Source organism: Rhinopithecus bieti, unplaced genomic scaffold (genome assembly GCF_001698545.2).
Source record: "Rhinopithecus bieti isolate Rb0 unplaced genomic scaffold, ASM169854v2 scaffold_763, whole genome shotgun sequence".
Classification (NCBI taxonomy): Eukaryota; Metazoa; Chordata; class Mammalia; order Primates; family Cercopithecidae; genus Rhinopithecus; species Rhinopithecus bieti.
In genome coordinates, this window is record NW_016803270.1 from 2,061,751 (window position 1) to 2,080,351 (window position 18,601).

Genomic DNA, 18,601 nt, shown 5'->3' on the forward strand with positions numbered 1-18,601 from the left:
AAAAAATGAGACCATCTGAGGAAAGATTGGGTTAAATACTAGAAATTAAAAGGTGTGTGCTGGAGACACTTATAATTTAGTAAGATTTACAATTTTTCTCCTTTCCAATATTCTCACTTTGCTTTAAATCTTTTAAAAATCTTTTTCTGCTTGAAGTTCACTGAGTATTTTAAGCTATCTAAAAATCTTAAATTCTATGGATTTTAATACATTCAGTAATGTCTGTCACCGTCATCACAGTCAATTTTAAAAGTACTTTAAATTTATACTAAATTCCAGTGAAATATAGAAAAGCTACTCTTACATAGCTGTATTCCCTGTTCCCCATTTTGTACTACCGTTATACACAGTACATTTGTAAATAATAAAGACATGGTTATAGTTGTTGTTATAATTATTTATTTATATAATTTTATGCTTTTAAAAAAGTTGAGGGAAGAAAGAAATATATATTTCCAATGTTTATTATATTAACTTTCTTATTTATAATTTCTGGTTCTATTAATTTGTTCCTATGGTTTCAGATGATCATATCTTGTCATTTTCTTTTTTTGTTAATACATAATATTTGTGCAAATTTATGGGGTACATGTGATATTTGGTTATATGTATAGTGTGCATAAAACTCAAGTCAGATTATTTAGAATATCTATCACCTCAACGATTTCTCATCATTCAGTATCATGTTAGCTGTGGGTTTGTCATATATGGACTTTATTAGTTTGAGGTACGTTCCTTTTATGCCTAAGTTGTTGAGAGTTTTATCATGAAGGAATGTTGAATTTTATCAAATGTGTTTTCTGCATCTACTGAGATGATTATATGGTTTTGTCCTTCTTTCTGTTGATGTACCTTGTTTATTGATTTGCATATGTTAAACCACCCTTACATCCGTGGGATAGATCCAACTTGATCACAGTGCATTATCTTTCTGATAGGTTGTTGAATTTGGTTTGCTAGCATTTTGTTGGGGATTTTATGTTTATATTCAACAGAGATATTGACTTGTACTTTTATTTTTTTATGTCCTTGTCTGGTTTTCTTATCAGAGTAAATGCTGGCCTTATAGATTGAGTTACAGAGAATTCCATTCTCTTCAATTTTTTGGAATAGTTTGAGGGGAACTGGTGTTAGTTCTTAAAAGGTTTGGAAAAAATTGGCAGTGAGGCTATCTGGTTGTGTGTTGGGAACATTTCTAGATCTCTCCCTAGCTATTTTGAAATACAAAATCATTGTTATTAACTATAATCAACCTCCTCTGCTACTTCTTAATTCAATCTTGGTAGGTATATGTGTTCAGAAATCTGTCAGTTTCCTCTAGATTTTCCAATTTATCAGCATATAGTTGTTCATAATATTTTCTGATTATCTTTTGTAACTCTGTGGTATCAGTTCTGTTTCATTTCTGATTTTGTTAATTTGTATCTTCTATCTTTTTTAAGTTAGTCTACCTACTGTTTTTTTTTTTTTATCTTTATTCTTTTTAAAACACCAAGTTTTGATTTGGTTGATCCTTTGCTTAAGTATCTATTTCACTTAGTTCTGCTCTAATCCTTATTTCTTTCCTTCTATTAATTTTTGTTGATTGGTGTGTTTTTGCTTTTCTAGTCTCTTGAGGTGCATTGTTTATTTGAAACATTTCTACTGTTTTGATGGAGGTGTTTATTGCTATAAACTTCCATTTTTAGCATTGCTTTTGTTATATCCCATAGGTTTTGGTTTTTTTTTTTCATTTTCATTTGTTTCAAGAATTTTTTATTTCCTTTTTAATTTCTTCATTGATTCAGTGATTATTCATGAGTATTTTGCTTAATTTCCATGTGTTTGCACAGTTCCCAAAGTTTCTCTAGTTACTGATTTCTAGTTTTAATCTGTCATGGTCTGACAAGATACATGATATGATTTTGACTTGTAAAAATGTGTTAAGACTTCTTTTGTGGCTTAACATATGGTCTAGCCTGGAGAATGTTCCGTGTGCTGACAGGAAGAATGTGTGTTCTGCAGCTATTGAAAAAAATACTTTGTAATTATCTGTTAGGGCCATTTGGTTTAAAATGATGTTTAAACTCAATGTTTCTTCATTGATTTTCTGTCTAGATGATCTGTCTAATGCTGAGAATGAGGTGTTGAAGTCTCTAGCTATTATTTTATTGGAATCTCTCTGTTCCTTTAGATTTAATATGCACTTTATATATTTGCATACTTCAATGTTGGGTGAGTATAAGTTTAAAATTGGTATATCCTCTTTCTGAATTGATCCTTTTATCATTATAATTATCCTTGTCTCTTTTTATTTTTTTTTTGACTTAAAGTCTGTTTTATCTGAAATAACTACAGGTACTCCTGCTCACTTCTGGTTTCTCTTTGCATGGAATAGTTTTTCCATTCTTTTACAACCAGTCTATATGTTTCTTTACAAGTGAAGTGAGTTTTTTATAGGCAGTATATAGTTTGGTCATGTTTTTAAAATCCATTCAGCCATTCTCTGTTTACATTCAAGAATAATATTGATATATGAGGACTTATTCCTATTGTTTTCTTATTTTCTGGTTGTTTTCTTTATCGTTTGTTCCTTTCTTTCTCTTGTGTTGTTTATCATCGTGGTTCAGTGATTTTCTGTCATAGTAACATTTGAGTTCTTCTTCCTCATTTGTGTGTTTGCACATCCAGTTTTATGACAGTAGCTATCCTTTTGCTTAAGTGTAGTACTCCTTTAAGCATTTCTTGTAGGGCCAGCCTAATGGTGATGAATTCCTTCAGTTTTTGTTTGTCTGGAAAATACTTTATTTTTCCTTCATTTATGAACAATAACTTTGCTGAATATATTATTCTCAGCTGACAGTTTGTTTTCTTTCAGCCCTTTGAATATATCATCTTATTTTCTCCTAACCCGTAAGATTTCTGCTAAGAAATCCACTGTTAGTCTGATAACAGTTTTCTTGTATGTGGCTTGTATCTCTGTCTTTTACTTTTGAACAGTTTGACTATTATGTGCCTTGTACAAGACCTTTTTGGGTTGTGTATATTTGGGAATCTCTTGTTGACATGGGTAGTTTTCAGCCATCATTTTATTAAATAGTTTTTATATGCCTTTTCTCTTGACCATGTGGAACAACCACGATTCAAAACTTTGGTCACTTTATGATGTTCCATGTGTCACATAGGCTTTATTCATTCTTTTTTATTCTTTATTCTTTGTTCTTTTTTTTCTCTCTCTCTCTCCCTCCCTCCCTCTCTCTTTTGTCTGACTGTGTTATTTCAAATGACCTCTCTTGAAGTTCTGAAACTTTTTATCTTGCTTGGTCTAATAATTGTTGAAGATCTTGAATGTATTTTTTTTCATTATTATACTTTAAGTTCTAGGGTACATGTACACAATGTGCAAGTTTGTTACATAGGTATACATGTGCATGGTTTGTTGCACCCATTAACTCGTCATTTACATTAGGTATTTTTCCTAATGCTATCCCTCCCCCTGCCCCCTCACCCCACAACAGGCCTCGGTGTGTGATGTTCCCCGCCCTGTGTCCAAGTGTTCTCATTGTTCAATTCCCACCTATGAGTGAGAACATGCAGTGTTTGGTTTTCTGTCCTTGTGACAGTTTGCTCAGAATGATGGTTTCCAGCTTCATCCATGTCCCTGCAAAGGACATGAATTCATCCTTTTTTATGGCTGCATAGTATTCCATGGTATATATGTGCCACATTTTCTTAATTTAGTCTATCATTGATGGACATTTGGGTTAGTTCCAAGTTTTGCTATTGTGAATAGTGCCACAATAAACATACATGTGCATCTGTCTTTATAGTAGCATGATTTATAATCCTTTGGGTATATACCCAGTAATGGGATCACTGGGTTAAATCGTATTTCTGGTTCTAGATCCTTGAGGAATCGCCAGACTGTCTTCCACAATGGTTGAACTAGTTCACACTCCCACCAACAGTGTAAATTTTCTTAATTTAGTCTATCATTGATGGACATTTGGGTTAGTTCCAAGTTTTTGCTATTGTGAATAGTGCCACAATAAACATACATGTGCATCTGTCTTTATAGTAGCATGATTTATAATCCTTTGGGTATATACCCAGTAATGGGATCACTGGGTTAAATCGTATTTCTGGTTCTAGATCCTTGAGGAATCGCCAGACTGTCTTCCACAATGGTTGAACTAGTTCACACTCCCACCAACAGTGTAAAAGTATTCCTGTTTTTCCACATCCTCTCTAGGATCTGTTGTCTCCTGACTTTTTAGTGATCGCCATTCTAACTGGTGTGAGATGGTATCTCATTGTGGTTTTGCTTTGCATTTCTGTGATGATCGGTGATGATGAGCATTTTTCTTGTGTCTGTTGGCTGCATAAATATCTTCTTTTAAAAAATGTCTGTTCATATCCTTTGCCTGCTTTTAGATGGGGTTGTTTGATTTTTTCTTGTAAATTTGTTTAAGTTCTTTGTAGATTCTGGATATTATCCCTTGGTCAGATAGGTAGATTGCAAAAATTTTCTCCCATTAAATGTATTTTTTATTTTATTAATTGAATCGACTTATGGGATTTCTGTTTGGTTATTTTCTTAATGATATCTATCTCTTTAATACATTTCTCATTCATCTCAAAATTGTTTTTCTGATTTCTTTCTATTGGTTATCTGTGTTCTTTTCTACCTCACTGAGTTTCTTTAATATCATTATTTTCAATTCTGTTTCAGGCATTTCAATAATTTCTTTTTCACTGAACTATGTTGCTGAAGAATTATTGTGTTCTTTTTGAGGTGTCACATTTCCTTGCTTTTTCATGTTTCTTGTGTCCTTATGCCTGTCATCTCGTGTAACAGTCACTTCTCTCAATTTTGTGGATTGGCTTTCATAGAGCAAAACATTTTCCTGAAGATGCTATCTATGATGTTGGTTGGATAGGGCACTTTTTAAATTAAAAAAAAAAATTTTTTTTTGGTGGAGACAGTGTCTCACTGGGCTTTAACCAAGGCTGGCCTCAAATGTTTGATCTCAAGTGATCCTGCCACCTTCACCTCCCAAAGTGCTGGGGTATAGGCATGAGTCACCATGCCTACCCTGGGTTGGGCATTTTAGCTTTGATTCTGGGTGTATGCAGTGGTATATAGCCTCTGTATAATTTTTTTCAGCTATAAACAGTGTCAGTGATGTCCATCATTTCCTCAACGGCTTAGGCTGTAGTTGCTGATGGATGCTGCTATGAGGCTTCGCTGGGGACAGAGACCCCAGGTGAGTCAGTCCTTGGCCTCATTAGTGACAGCAATGGCTGAGCATGCCTATCCGTGGGCCCCTAGAGGATATATGTGAGCATCAGGATTAGTGAGTCCAGGCAGGCTAATCCTTGGGCCTCCAGGTGGCTTGCTTGAGTGCTGGCCATAGTGCCAGCAGGTAGGTGTGCTCTTGAGCCCCTAGACAGCGTACATGATGTGGGCAATAAAAGTTGCAGTGGTGAAACAACCCACAGGCTCCCAAGTGGCATGCACTGGTGTTGGTAGTGGCTGCAACTGGCTAGCTGAGTTCATCCTCCGGGACCCAGGAAGACTGCACAGATGCCTGTGGTGGTGGATGGGGCAGGATGAGCCCCTGGCCTTTGGGTGTCATGCTTTGGTGCTGGTGGCAGGTTTCTTGGCCTATTGTGAGGTCCCCTGGTGATGTGCACGCATGCCCAAGGCAACTGATGGGGCAAGGTAATCCCCAGGCCCCTGGTTGGAATTTTTGCGCACTGAAACATGGTTCCAGGCTGAGAGGGCTAGTTCTCAGATCCCCCAGTGGTATGCATGGGGACATGCTGTGGCAAGCAGGGTGGGGAAATCCTCAGGACCCCAAATGGTGTGCCTGGGTGGCATTAGCAGCAATGGCGGTTGGCAGGGAGAGCCTGTCCTCAGGGTGCATGCAACTGTGTGGCAGTCTTGCCTCTGGGTAAGATTGAGGTGCTCTCAGTGGCTATGGCCCCAGGAGAGTGGCTCTCAAGCTCTGGTGAGCACATGCTTCACCCTCTGGTGGTGGTGACAGATGATGAGAGCTTGTTCTCAGGGCATGTGCAAGTGCACAGTAGCCCTCCTGCTTATGGGGGCAGGGTTGCAGCAATGGCAATGGACTCAGGCATTCTGGGTTTTGGGTACTGCATGCTTCAACTCTGTCCCAGGGGCAGCCTCTCCAGTGTGCTGTACCACCCATTCTCCAGCATGTTGAACACTTGAGTGCTAGGGATCCTGCCACACTGTTGGGCCCAACTAGGACTGCACTTCTGCAGCCCACTGCATAGATGCAGGGGGATGTCAGTGGGGCTCTAGGAGTGGAAAGGTAGGGATGTTGTGCCATACCAGCCTGGCCAACATGGAAAAAGCCCATCACTACTAAAAATACAAAAATTAGCCGGGCGTGGTGGTGCATGCCTGTAGTCCCAGCTACCTGGGAGGCTAAAGCAGAAGAATCACTTGAACCCAGGAGGCAGAGGAAAAAAGGCACTATGCCGCATCCGCTTGGTTCTCACCGTGTGTGTGTGACTCAGCATGAGCTCTCTCTTTAGAGCAATGCCACTGGTCAGGGCCTGTGAGGGTGGCTCTCCCATGGCTAGGATTGCAGCAATCTATGGTGGGAATGTGGACTTCTGGGGACTTCTCACTTACCCTTTTCCCACATCGGGGAGCCTCTCTGGACTTTATCAATCCTAGTTAGGTCAGCTGCCTCCTTTCCCTTTCCTTCTCTGCCTCAGATGTTTCCTGTTAATTCTCTGCTGAATTCTAGTGTTCCTGATTAGATGATCTATTTGAAATATGATTATCAATTCTCAAATTTGTTTTTTGTATGTATTGAAAGAGTGCCAGATATCTTTAAGACAGCCATCTTGGAGCTCCCTTTCTTGTCATTTTTTTAAAACTCCAATACATCATTTCTGTCAACCATCGCCTGTGTGTTAACATTCTGGAATATACTACATGTCTATATTTTAAAGTCCCAGCAATAAAATTCTGTAAATATTTTTTATACAATTGCTTTTTATATCAATTAAGAGTTAAATAAGAGTAGAAAGAAGTGACGTAAGCATTTATGTGGTCTTTCAGAGTTATAGAATTCCTTTAACCCATGTTCATTTTATGGGTTCAAGTTAGTGTCAGAGGTCAATGGTTTTCAACCCAAAGAACTCTGTATTTCTTGGAAAGCAGTTCTGATAGGAATAAATTTTCTTATTTAAAAAAGCCTATTTAGAAATATCTTCACGTCACCTTCATGTTTAATAAATAGTTTTGCTGGATATAAGATTTTTGGTTAACAGTTCTTCATTTTGCTCTTTGAATGTGCTGTCCCAATGCCTTCCGGCCCTAATAGTTCCTAATGATAAGTAGTCAGTTTTTAATTTTAGTGGGGTTCTCTTTACATCATGCATTAGTTTTCTCTTGCTGCTTTTAAGCTTTTCTCTTTATCTTTCAACATTATTACTATGAATGTGATTATAGATTCCCTTGTGTTTATTCTACTTAGAATTAATTGAGCTTGGATGTGTACTCATTTGTCATTAAATATTTTTCAGAAAGTTTTCATCCATATTTTGCTGCTCCTTTTCTCTCTGTTTTCTTTCTAGTGTTCCTAATGCTTTAAGTTTTTTAATTCTTTCTTTGGACAGTTGAAATGTACTTGAACCCCTCTAGTAAATTTTACTTCCAGTTTTGTACTTTTAACGCTGTAATTTCCATGTGGCCCTTTGTAAAATATTTTATATCTCTTTGTAGATATTTTCTATTTGATGAAACATTGTCATAATACCTTCCTTTTCTTGTTAGAGAATGGTTTCCTTTAGTTCTTTCAATATATTTATACTGACTGCTTTGTAGTCATTGTCTGCTAAGTCTAACAGCTAGGATTCTCATAAGCTGTTTTTTGTTTGTTTGTTTGTTTGTTTTTTTTTTTTTTTTGCCTGCTTTTCCTCTGTGTATGGGTCATACTTTCTTACTTATTAGAATAACCACATTTTTATGCTGAAAACTGGGCATTTTAGACACATAATGTAGCAACTCTTAATTTTGATTCTTCTCCTCTTCTTCCTGGGGTATGTTATTATCATTTGCTTATTTATTTGTTCAGTGATTTGGTTTGATTATTTTACTGAAGCCTCTTTCCCTTGTGATATGGTTTGTATGTTTTTCTTGTCCAAATCTCATGTTGAAATGTAATCCCCATTGTTGGAGGTGGGACCCTGTGGGAGGTGTTTGTGTCACGAGGGCAGATCCTTCTTCTCCATGGAATGGTGCTGTTCTCACAATAGTATATGAGTTCTTGTGAGATCCAGTTGTTCAAAAATATGCAGCACCTTCCCCCCTTTTTTCTCCTGCTCTTGCTCTTGTCATGTAATGTGCCTGTTTTGCTTTACTTTCTGCCATGAGTAAAAGTGCCCTGAGGCCTCCCCAGAAGCCAAGTAGATGCTAGCACTATGCTTGTACAGCCTCTTTTCTTTATAAAGAACCCAGTCTCAGGTAGTCCTTTAAAGCAACCCAAGAATGGCTCAATACATCCTGCACTGTGAAGCCTCTAATGTTCCTCCAATAAAACAGCCTTGGGCATGCAATGATCACCTCTGGAAGACAGTGGTTTTAGAGGGTCCCCTTTGAGTATGTCTTTTGCTTATTTCTCTATTAACCTGTCTGCCTTCCTTTGTATCACACCAGAGATCAAAGGATGTTTTGCCTGACACTGCTACTCTTGTACCAAAGGCAGTAGTATAATATCTGAACTATATTACACAACTAAAGGATTCTGCCATAGTTGAAAGATTACTATGCCTAACATTTTAAAGTACAGAGGGAATTTTTAAGAATAAAATAACTGTCTTTTTCCTTTACTTATTGCACTCATCAGATAGCCTTTCTGCTTTTGCAACTTTAAAGTAACTTTCTATCTAAACCGTAAATAGAAAGGGACTAAAATAACTTTGAACATACTTGTCCCAAGTATATTCTAAGCTCACTATCCTATATTATTTTATGGATTACTTTCTAAATGGATGAGTCCTAAAAGTAATAATATCTAGCTAGCTTTACATTTCTAGTAAATATGTTCTAGAGTAAAACCAAACATGGGAGGGTATTCATGAGAACCCGTGCCCATGTCATAATAACAAGTGGGTATTATTGCTATTAAAGACACACACTTAAACTTTGAAGGAGAAAAATAAATGAGGAATATTAGACTTAAAATATTTTCTTACCAGGGAAACTCTTTGACTGTGTCTTGAATTCATCATTTAATAAGCGTCTTCCCAAAGCACCTCTCAAGCTTTCTATATCAGTCTCTATAGAAATAAATAGATTTAAAAATACTCGGCAAGGTAATCCTTACATAGGAATATGAGGGATGAGAGAGAGAGAGAGAGAGAGAGAGAGAGAGAGAGAGAGAGAGAGAGTGTTAATCCGCCTTTGTTATTGATGAATAAAAGTTATAGCGAAATGTCTGAATTGCCAAATCACTAAACATTAGGAGTGGAAGGTCCCTTAGCAATCATATAAGCCTTAGTGTATTGAGGCATAGAGATGTTTAGTGATTTGACCAAGACCACATATCGAGGTGATAACAAAGTTGTTGCACAAACTGATGCCTCACAATACTTGAATAGTGCTTTCCCCATACAATGTTATCTCTAATGCAAAATTAAAATATCCTACAGAATTTATGATAATAACATGACTTTAAAGTTTACATTGAATCACATTCATACCATAGGGATATACCTGGTAAGATGAAACATAACTTTTTTTTCACCTAGCAACTTGAAAACAATGATCTTCATAATCACAGGAAATTATTATAGTGCAGAAATACTTTGACTCATCCAGAAATATTTTAATGCGATTTTTAGGTTAACTTTAAACCAAGTAAGCATCAGTGATGGAAAATAATAGATATCTTGTAGATTGAGGAAAACATGCCCTCTTAGGTCCCCTTACCATTGGACCTTGTAGCTTAGGATATGATCAAATTTGCAGAAATACAAGAAGTAAAATTGGATACTTTTCCATTTGAGTTTTTACATAATTTAACTTTTTTGTTGGATTTGGTAGTCTAACCATGTTTAATAACAGGGAAAATACCTGAAAGTTATTAAGGAGGAATTTATGTTAGAAAGGGTGATTAGGATTGATGAACTAAAGTCAACTACTGGGACTAAAGTTTTGTCGGTGAAATCTAGTTCCAGCAGCACATGTGCCTGCTAGAAACCTGTAAACACTGGAAACTAAAACCAGTTGTTATCTAGATATAATAGATGGATGTCTTTTTATTTTTTGAGAAATAGTTAAATTCATGAATAAATGTTAAAATACCTGAAAGTTATTAATGGGAAATTTATATCAGAAAGTAGTGATTAGGAATGTATATCATACTACATAATTTACACATTTAAAGTGTTCAACTAAATGGTAGTTTCAATGGTAGGAGGGGACAAACATCCAAACCATATCAAAAACATACTGGAAGAGGGACACACAAATGAAAAGAAGAATATAAAAAGCCACCACTTACAAAGCTAAGAAATAACATAGAAAAAATATACAAAACAATTAGAAGACAACAAAATGACAAGAACAAATTCTTATCTATCAATAACAATCTTGAATGTAAGTGGTTTAAATTCCTGAATTAAAAGACATAGACAGACTGAATTGATAACAAAAAAACAAGAAGCAACTATGTGACGCCTACAAGAAATTCATTTTACCTGTAAAGACACACATAGACTGACAGCGAATGAATCGAAAAAGATTATGCACACAAATGGAAACTAAAAGTTCAGAAATAGCTATACTTACAACAGAAAAATAGACTTTAAATTTTAAAAGGAGACAAAAGATTAGTATATAATGATATAGACATCAATCCAGAGAGAGGATATAACAATTATAAATATATAAAAACTAACCCTAGATAACCCAGTTCTAAACAGAAATTATTATTAGAGCTAAAGAGAGAAAGAGTCCCCAATACAATAATAGTTGGAAACTTCAACATCCCACTATCAGCACTGAATATCATCTAGACAGAAAATCAACAAAGAAACATTAAACTTAAACTGCACTATATATCAAATGGACCTAACAGACTTTTACAGAACATTTCCTCCAAAAATTAATGAATACATATTCTCATCATTGCTCCGCCTTTTGGCTAAGATCAAGTACAGAATACACATTCTTCTCGTTGGCACATGAAAGATCACATATCAGGCCACAAACAAGTCTAAACAAATATTAAAAAGTCAAAATCGTATCAGTTATCTTCTCAAATTATGGTGAAATAAAACAAGGTATCAATATGATTGGATTGAAGGATGCAAAGTATTATACCTGGGTGTGTCTGTGAGGGTGTTGCCAAAGGAAATTAACAATTGAGTCAGTGGACCAGGAGAGGCAGATCCACCCTCAATCTGGGTGGCCACCACCTAATCAGCTGCCAGTATGGCCAGAATAAAAGCAGGCAGAAGAATGTGAAAGATTAAACTGGCTTAGTCTCCCAGCCTACATCTTTCTTCTGTGCTGGAGCTTCCTGCCCTCGAACATCAGACTCAGAGTTCTTCAGCTTTTGGACTCTTGGACCTACAACAGTGGTTTTCCAGGGGCTCTCAGGCCTTCTACTGCATTGTCAGCTTCCCTACTTTTGAGGTTTTGGAAATAGGACTGGCTTCCTTGCTTCTCAGCTTGCAGATGGCCTACTGAGGAACCTCACTTTTTGATCATGTGAGTCAATATTCCTTAATAAACTCCCTTTTGTCTATATGTCTATCCTATTAGTTTGGCCCTCTAGAGAATGCTAATACAGATTTTGGTACTGGGAGTGGTTCTAGAGGAACAGAATTTTATGGATGGAGTTTTTAATTGTCTTTGGGGTTTCTGGGGTTGCCTGCTTAATATGATTAGACCCCAAAATGCTAAGGACTCTACTTCTAATAGTATGGAGAACACTGATAGTTCTTGGTGTGAACTGTTTAGAGAATTATGCAAAATAAATGCATTTGATACTCGTGATTCACTGCTCAAAAGACGCAAGGAGTTTAGTAAGTCTACACATAATACCTTTGACCATATGTGAGGAACTAAAGAATGTAATGAAGTTGGTTGGTTGCTCCTAAGTTCACTAGACAATGTGATAAAAGAAAATGAACTCGGGGATTCTATCTCCTGGCTCTAGAAGCACATACTGACCTCAAATCTTCTAAGATTGCCCTGAGAGTCTTATCTCCTGTAGACAAATAAAAATGAAATTGTGGAAAATCAGACACAAGCTCTTATCCTGTGAGTGGCTGACCTGCAACAAAAGGTGCATGCACAGCCTCACCAGGTATCTACTATTAAAGTGAGGAGATTGAATGGGACCATCCAACTTAAAATGGGGACATGTGGGAGGACCCTGATGAAGCTGGAGGCACTGAGCTCCTAAATTCTGATGAGACTTTTTGGGCGGAGGAAACAGCCTCCCCACTCCAAGTGGTGGCAACATCCCCTCCCCAATCTACAACCCACGCTGCCATCAGCCTTTCCACATTTGCTGAGGATATTAACCCTGCACTGCCTGAGGTAACAGTGATGGTCTCCCTTGGGGAATATGCCAGGCAAGACAATGCTGATTTTCCTCAGGACCCACCCCCAACACCCTTGTTCACTTCTAGACCTATAATTAGGCTAAGTCCTGGCAGACCCCTAGAGATGTGGTTCAAAGTGTAACCCACATGGAGGTGCACTACACTCAAGAATAACTGCTTGTTTTCTAATTTATTTAAGCAGAAATCTGAAGTGCAGGCATGATAATGAATAGTGAGGGTGTAGGATAATGGTGAAAGGAACATAAAGTTGGAACAGGCTTAATTTATTTATTTAGTCCCACTAAGCAGGCATTCTCCATTTAGTGTTGCAGCTTGGGGAGTTAAAAAAGGTTCTAATAGTTTATTTGCTTGGTTAGCTGAAATATGGATTAAAAGATGGCCCACTGTGAGCAAGCTGGAAATGCCTGATTTCTCTTGGTTTAATGTAGAGGAAAAGGCTAAGGCTAAGGGAGATCAGGATGCTAGAGTGGATTAGTCACTTTAGACCTACTTATTCCATCTGGGAGGGTCCAGAAGACATACCCTTGACCAATACTTTGTGAAATAGATTTGTGAGGGCAGCACCTGCATCCTTGAAGAGCTCTGTGATTGCTCTTCTCTGTTTCCCAGATCTTACAGTGGGAACCACAGTCACTCAACTATAAAATTTAAATATAATGGGAATAATTGGATCCCAAGGTGGCAGGGGCCAAGCGGTAGCACTCAACCATCAAAGGCAAGGTGGGCATAGTTACTGCAATGGACAGCAGAGGCAAAGCAGCAATCAGAATAGTCTGATTCATGTAGAGCTCTGGCATTGGCTAATTAATCATGGTGTTTCTAGAAGTTAAATTGATAGGAAGCCCACTGCATTCTTACTTAATTTATATAAGCAGAATAATTCTGGGTTGAGTGGACAAAAGACTAATTTGAATTATAAAAACAGAATCATGGACCCTCAACCAATTTCCAGACTTGAGCCAGTTTATAGACCCAGAACCCCTTGAAGGAAAGGCTGGGTCCCTTTGAGGAAGGATCCCACTACACTACCAACAGTTTATGCTGTTAATCTTTCTTCCATCTTTCCCCAAGAAGACTTCCAGCCTTTTACTAGGGTAACTGTGCATAGGGGAAAGGGAAATAATCAGAACTTTCAGGGACTACTGGTCACTGGCTCTGAGCTGACATTGATTCTGGAGGACTCAAAATGTTATTTTGAGTCCTCCAGTTAAGGTAGGGGCTTATGGAGGTCAGGTAATTAATGGAGTTTTAGCTCAGATCCAACTTAGAGTATGGGTCCTTGGACTCATCCCATGGTCATTTCCCTAGTGCCAGAAAGCATAATTGACACAGACATACTTAGCAGCTGGCAGAACCCCCACACTGGCTCCCTGACTGGTAAAGTGAGGGCTGTTATGGTGGGAAAGGCCAAATGGAAGCCATTAGAACTGCCTCTACCTAGAAAAGTCATAAATCAAAAATAATATCGCATCCCTAGAAAAATTGCAGAGATCAATGCCACCATCAAGGACTTGAAAGATGTAGGGGTGGTGACTCCCGTCACATCCCTGTTCAACTCTCCCATTTGGCTGTGTAGAAGACAGGTGGATCTCGGAGAATGATGGTGGATTATCGTAAGCTTAACAAAGTGGTTACTCCAACGGCAGCTGCTGTATCAGATGTGGAAGCATTGCTTGAGCAAATTAACACATCTCCTGATATGGTATGTGGCCACTGACTTGGCAAATGCCTTTTGTTCCATTCCTGTCCATAAGGCCCACCAGAAGCAATTTGCCTTCAGTGGGCAAGGCCAGCAATATACCTCTACTGTACTACCTCAGGGATATATCAACTCTCCAGCTTTGTGTCATAATCTTGTTTGGAGAGATCTTGTTCGCTTTCCTTTCCACAAGCTATCACACTGGTCCATTACATAGATGCCATTATGCTGATTCATCCAGTGAGTGAGAAGCAGCAAACACACTGGACTTATTGGTGAGATATTTGCATGCCCAGAGGATGGGAAATAAATCCAATTAGAATTCAGGGACCTTTTACTTCAGTAAAATTTCTAGGGGTCCAGTGGTGTGGGGCCTGTCAAGATATTCCTTCTAAGGTGAAGGATAAGTTGCTGCATTTGGCCCCTCCTACAACCAAGAAAGAGGCACAACCCCTAGTGGGCCTATTTGGATTTTGGAGGCAACCATTCCTCATTTTGGTGTGTTACTTTGGCCCATTTATCCAGGGACCCAAAAGGCTGCCAGTTTTGAGTGGGGTCCAGAATAGGAGAAGGCTCTGCAACAGGTCCAGGGTGCTATGCAAGCTGCTCTGCCATTTGGGTCATATGACACAGCATACCCAATGGTGCTGTCAGTGGCAGATAGGGATGCTCTTTGGAGGCACTGGCAGGCCCCCATAGGTGAATCACAGTGGAGCCCTCTAGGATTTTGGAGCAAGGCCCTGCCATCTTCTGCAGATAACCATTCTCCTTTTGAGAGACAGCTCTTGGCTGTTACTGGGCTTTGGTAGAAACTAAACATGTGACTATGGGTCATCAAGTCACAATGCAACCTGAACTGCTTATCATGAACTGGGTGCTTTCTGACCCATCTAGCCATAAAGTAGGTCATGCATAGCAGCATTCCCTCATCAAATGGAAGTGGTATATACATGATTGGGCTTGAGCAGCTCCTAAAAGAACAAGTAAGTTACATGAGGAAGTGGCTCAAATGCCCATGGTCCCCACTCCTGTCACCCTGCCTTCTCTCCCAGCCTGCATCAATGGCCTCATGGGGAATTCCCTATGATCAGTGGACAGAGGAAGAGAAGATTAGGACCTGGTTCACAGATGGTTCTGCATGCTACGCAGGCACCACCTGAAAGTGGACAGCTGCAGCACTACAGCTCCTTTCTAGGACATCCCTGAAGGACAGCGGTGAAGAGAAATTTTCCCAGTGGGCAGAAATACGAGCAGTGCGCCTGGCTGTGCACTTTGCATGGAAGGAGAAATGGCCAGATGTGCAATTATATGCTGATTCATGGGCTGTAGTTTGGCCAGGGTCTTGGAAGAAGCATGAGTGAAAAATTGGTGACAAAGAAATTTGGGGAAGAGGTATGTGGATGGACCTCTCTGAGTGGTCAAAAACTGTGAAGATATTTGTATCCCATGTGAGTGCTCACCAACAGGTGACCTCAGCAAAGGAGGATTTTAATAATCAAGTGGATAGGATGACCCGTTCTGTGGACACCACTCAGCCTCTTTCCTCAGCCATGCCTGTCATTGCCCAATGTGCCCATGAACAAAGTGGTCATAGTGGCAGGGATGGAGGTTACACACGGGTGCAGCAACATGGACTTCCATTCACCAAGGCTGATCTGGCTATGGCCACTGCTGAGTGCCCAATTTGCCAGCAGCAGAGACCAACACTGAGCCCTCTATATGGCACCACTTTTTGGGGTGATCAGCCAGCTACTTGGTGGCAGGTTGATTATATTGGACCCCTGTCATCATGGGAAGGGCAGAGGTTTGTCCTCACCAGAACAGACATATACTCCAGTTATGGGTTTGCCTATCCTGCATGCAATGATTCTGCCAAAACTATTATCCATGGACTCGTGGAATGCCTTATCCAGCATCATAGTATTCCACGTAGCATTGCCTCTGACCAAGGTATTCACTTTATAGCTAAAGAAGTGCAGCAGTGGGCTCATGCTCATGGAATTCACTGGTCTTACCATGTTCCCTATCATCCTGAAGCAGCTGGATTGATAGAATGGTGGAATGGCCTTTTGAAGTCACAATTACAATGCCAATTAGGTGACAATACTTTGCAGGACTGGGCCAAGGTTCTCCAGAAGACTGTGTGTGCTCTGAATCAGTGCCCAATTTGTGGTACTCTTTCTCCCATAGTCAGGATTCATGGGTCCAGTAATCAAGGGATGGAAGTGGAAGTGGCACCACTCACCATCAACTCTAGTGACCCACTAGCAAATTTTTTTCCCTTTTGTTTTATTTTTCATTTATTTTTTTAAATTATGTTTTTATTGGGATAGATTATTGGGGAATAGGTGGCGGTGGTTATATAAGTTCTTTAGTGTTGATTTGTGAGATTTTATTGTACCCATCATATAAGCAGTATACACTGCACCCAATTTATAGCCTTTTATCTCTTACTCCCTCCCCATCCTTTACCCTTGAGTCCCCAAAGTCCATTGTGTCATTCTTATGCCTTTGCATCCTCATAGTTTAGCTCCCACTTATGAGTGAGAACATACAATGTTTGGTTTTCCATTCCTGAGTTACTTCACTTAGAATAATAGTCTCCAATGTCATCCATGTCACTGCGAATGCCATCAATTCATTCCTTTTTGTGGCTGAGTAGTATTCCATCATATATGCATATTATATACATATATATGTATATATGTGTGTGTGTATGTGTAGATATGTGTGTGTATATATGTGTGTTATATACATATCTACACACACACACACATATATACACATATCACAGTTTATCCACTCGTTGATTGATGGACATTTAGGTTGGTTCCACATTTTTGCAATTGTGAATTATGCTGCTTATAAACATGCATGTGCAAGTATCTTTTCGTATAATGACTTCTGAGAACAATTCTGAGGTCACCTTGTTTCTTCTCCATCTTAAGTGGATTGTCTTTTAAATTTTGTTTGGAATTTTTGGAGGAGAGGGTAAAGTCTGATGTCCCTAGAATTCTGTATATTTAAAATAATTTTAAAAGGCCAGTAAATTTCACCAGGTTATTTTTATATGTTATTAATTCCCAATTTGTCCTAGTATGTCTTTTCAACTTACAGATTTGGGTCATCCATTATTTTAAAAATTAATTATTCAATTATGCCTTATAACATATTGTACATTTTATTTATTCTTCTTCGGGAATTCCAAATATTGAATTCTGGGAAATAGATATCTCAGAAAGTGTGAAAAGCCAGTGCAAAGGCCCTCTGATGGGGTGAAATATAAAACATTTGAGAAACTGAAAGAAGCATTTTGGGCATGGCAAATAAATATCATTGCTTCAATGAAGTTTCTAAGATTTCCTATTCTCTGCACAGAAAGTTTAGGAAACTACATTGCTAAATCCATTTGTCTGTATTTTTCTAAGGTAGAATTTACCCATACTATATTTGGGAGATAGATACCCATACTATATTTGGATACCCATACTATATTTGGATACCCATACTATATTTGGGAGATAGAAGATATGCAATTATCCTTTGCACATAGTTGCAGCCAGAAATGCAGGCAGATACGAGGTTTGTAGCAGAATTCTCTAAGCAAATGAGAATCCACAGACTTAAGACAGTTGGTGGGAGATTACTAAAAAATAATTGAGTATTGAAAGCTTATGGTTTTAAAATGTTGGCATAGGAGCAATCTGGCTTCACTCACTTCCCCCCACAGAAAGCCATAAAGAAATATGCAGCATTAATATTATGACCAGCAATATCCAGGAACCCATTATGAGAATAAGACAATTCTTAAGACCACAGAGAAGCAACAAAAACTGAAAGCTGACAGTGACTTGTCCCTTCCTCAATCCCTGGGAAAAATAAGAGAGCCTGAAGTGAGAAATATCCATGAGAACAGAGGAGACAGAGGGAGAAGTGAGCCTATTATCCTTAGCCCTGGAAACTGCTCTGTAACTTGGCCAAAGGGGATGTCAAATCAATGGCTACTAAGAGTGGCTCTCAAAAGCCCAAAACAAAGACAGGATCCAAAAGCAGCAAGAGAAAATTTAATAACATATAAGCAGCACTATCGTGTATGAGGTGTATTCCACAGGTCCTCTGGGCACAAACTTCCAGCTACTCTTCCCATACCTTTGGGAACCCCCACTTTGAGAAGGGCAGTGCTTTACTAGGGCCAAGAGAAACCTGGGTTTAAGGCTCCACCTAGTGCCAAAACTAAGGCAGTGAAAAAAATTTAGTACGGAAATTGCAAAGAATCTCTAAGCAAATGTATCTAATAAA

At 38.6% G+C, this 18,601-nt stretch overlaps 1 protein-coding gene across 1 annotated transcript in view; it reads right to left on the bottom strand.

Moving 5' to 3' along the window:
- The window catches only part of LOC108529416 (coiled-coil domain-containing protein 7-like), a 216,486-nt gene that overhangs the window by 63,311 nt on the left and 134,574 nt on the right, over positions 1–18,601 (bottom strand). Inside the window, exon 11 of the mRNA XM_017871734.1 lies at positions 9,220–9,303. Within this exon, the coding sequence (XP_017727223.1) occupies positions 9,220–9,303 (84 nt within the window). The remainder of the gene's footprint in view (positions 1–9,219; positions 9,304–18,601) is intronic.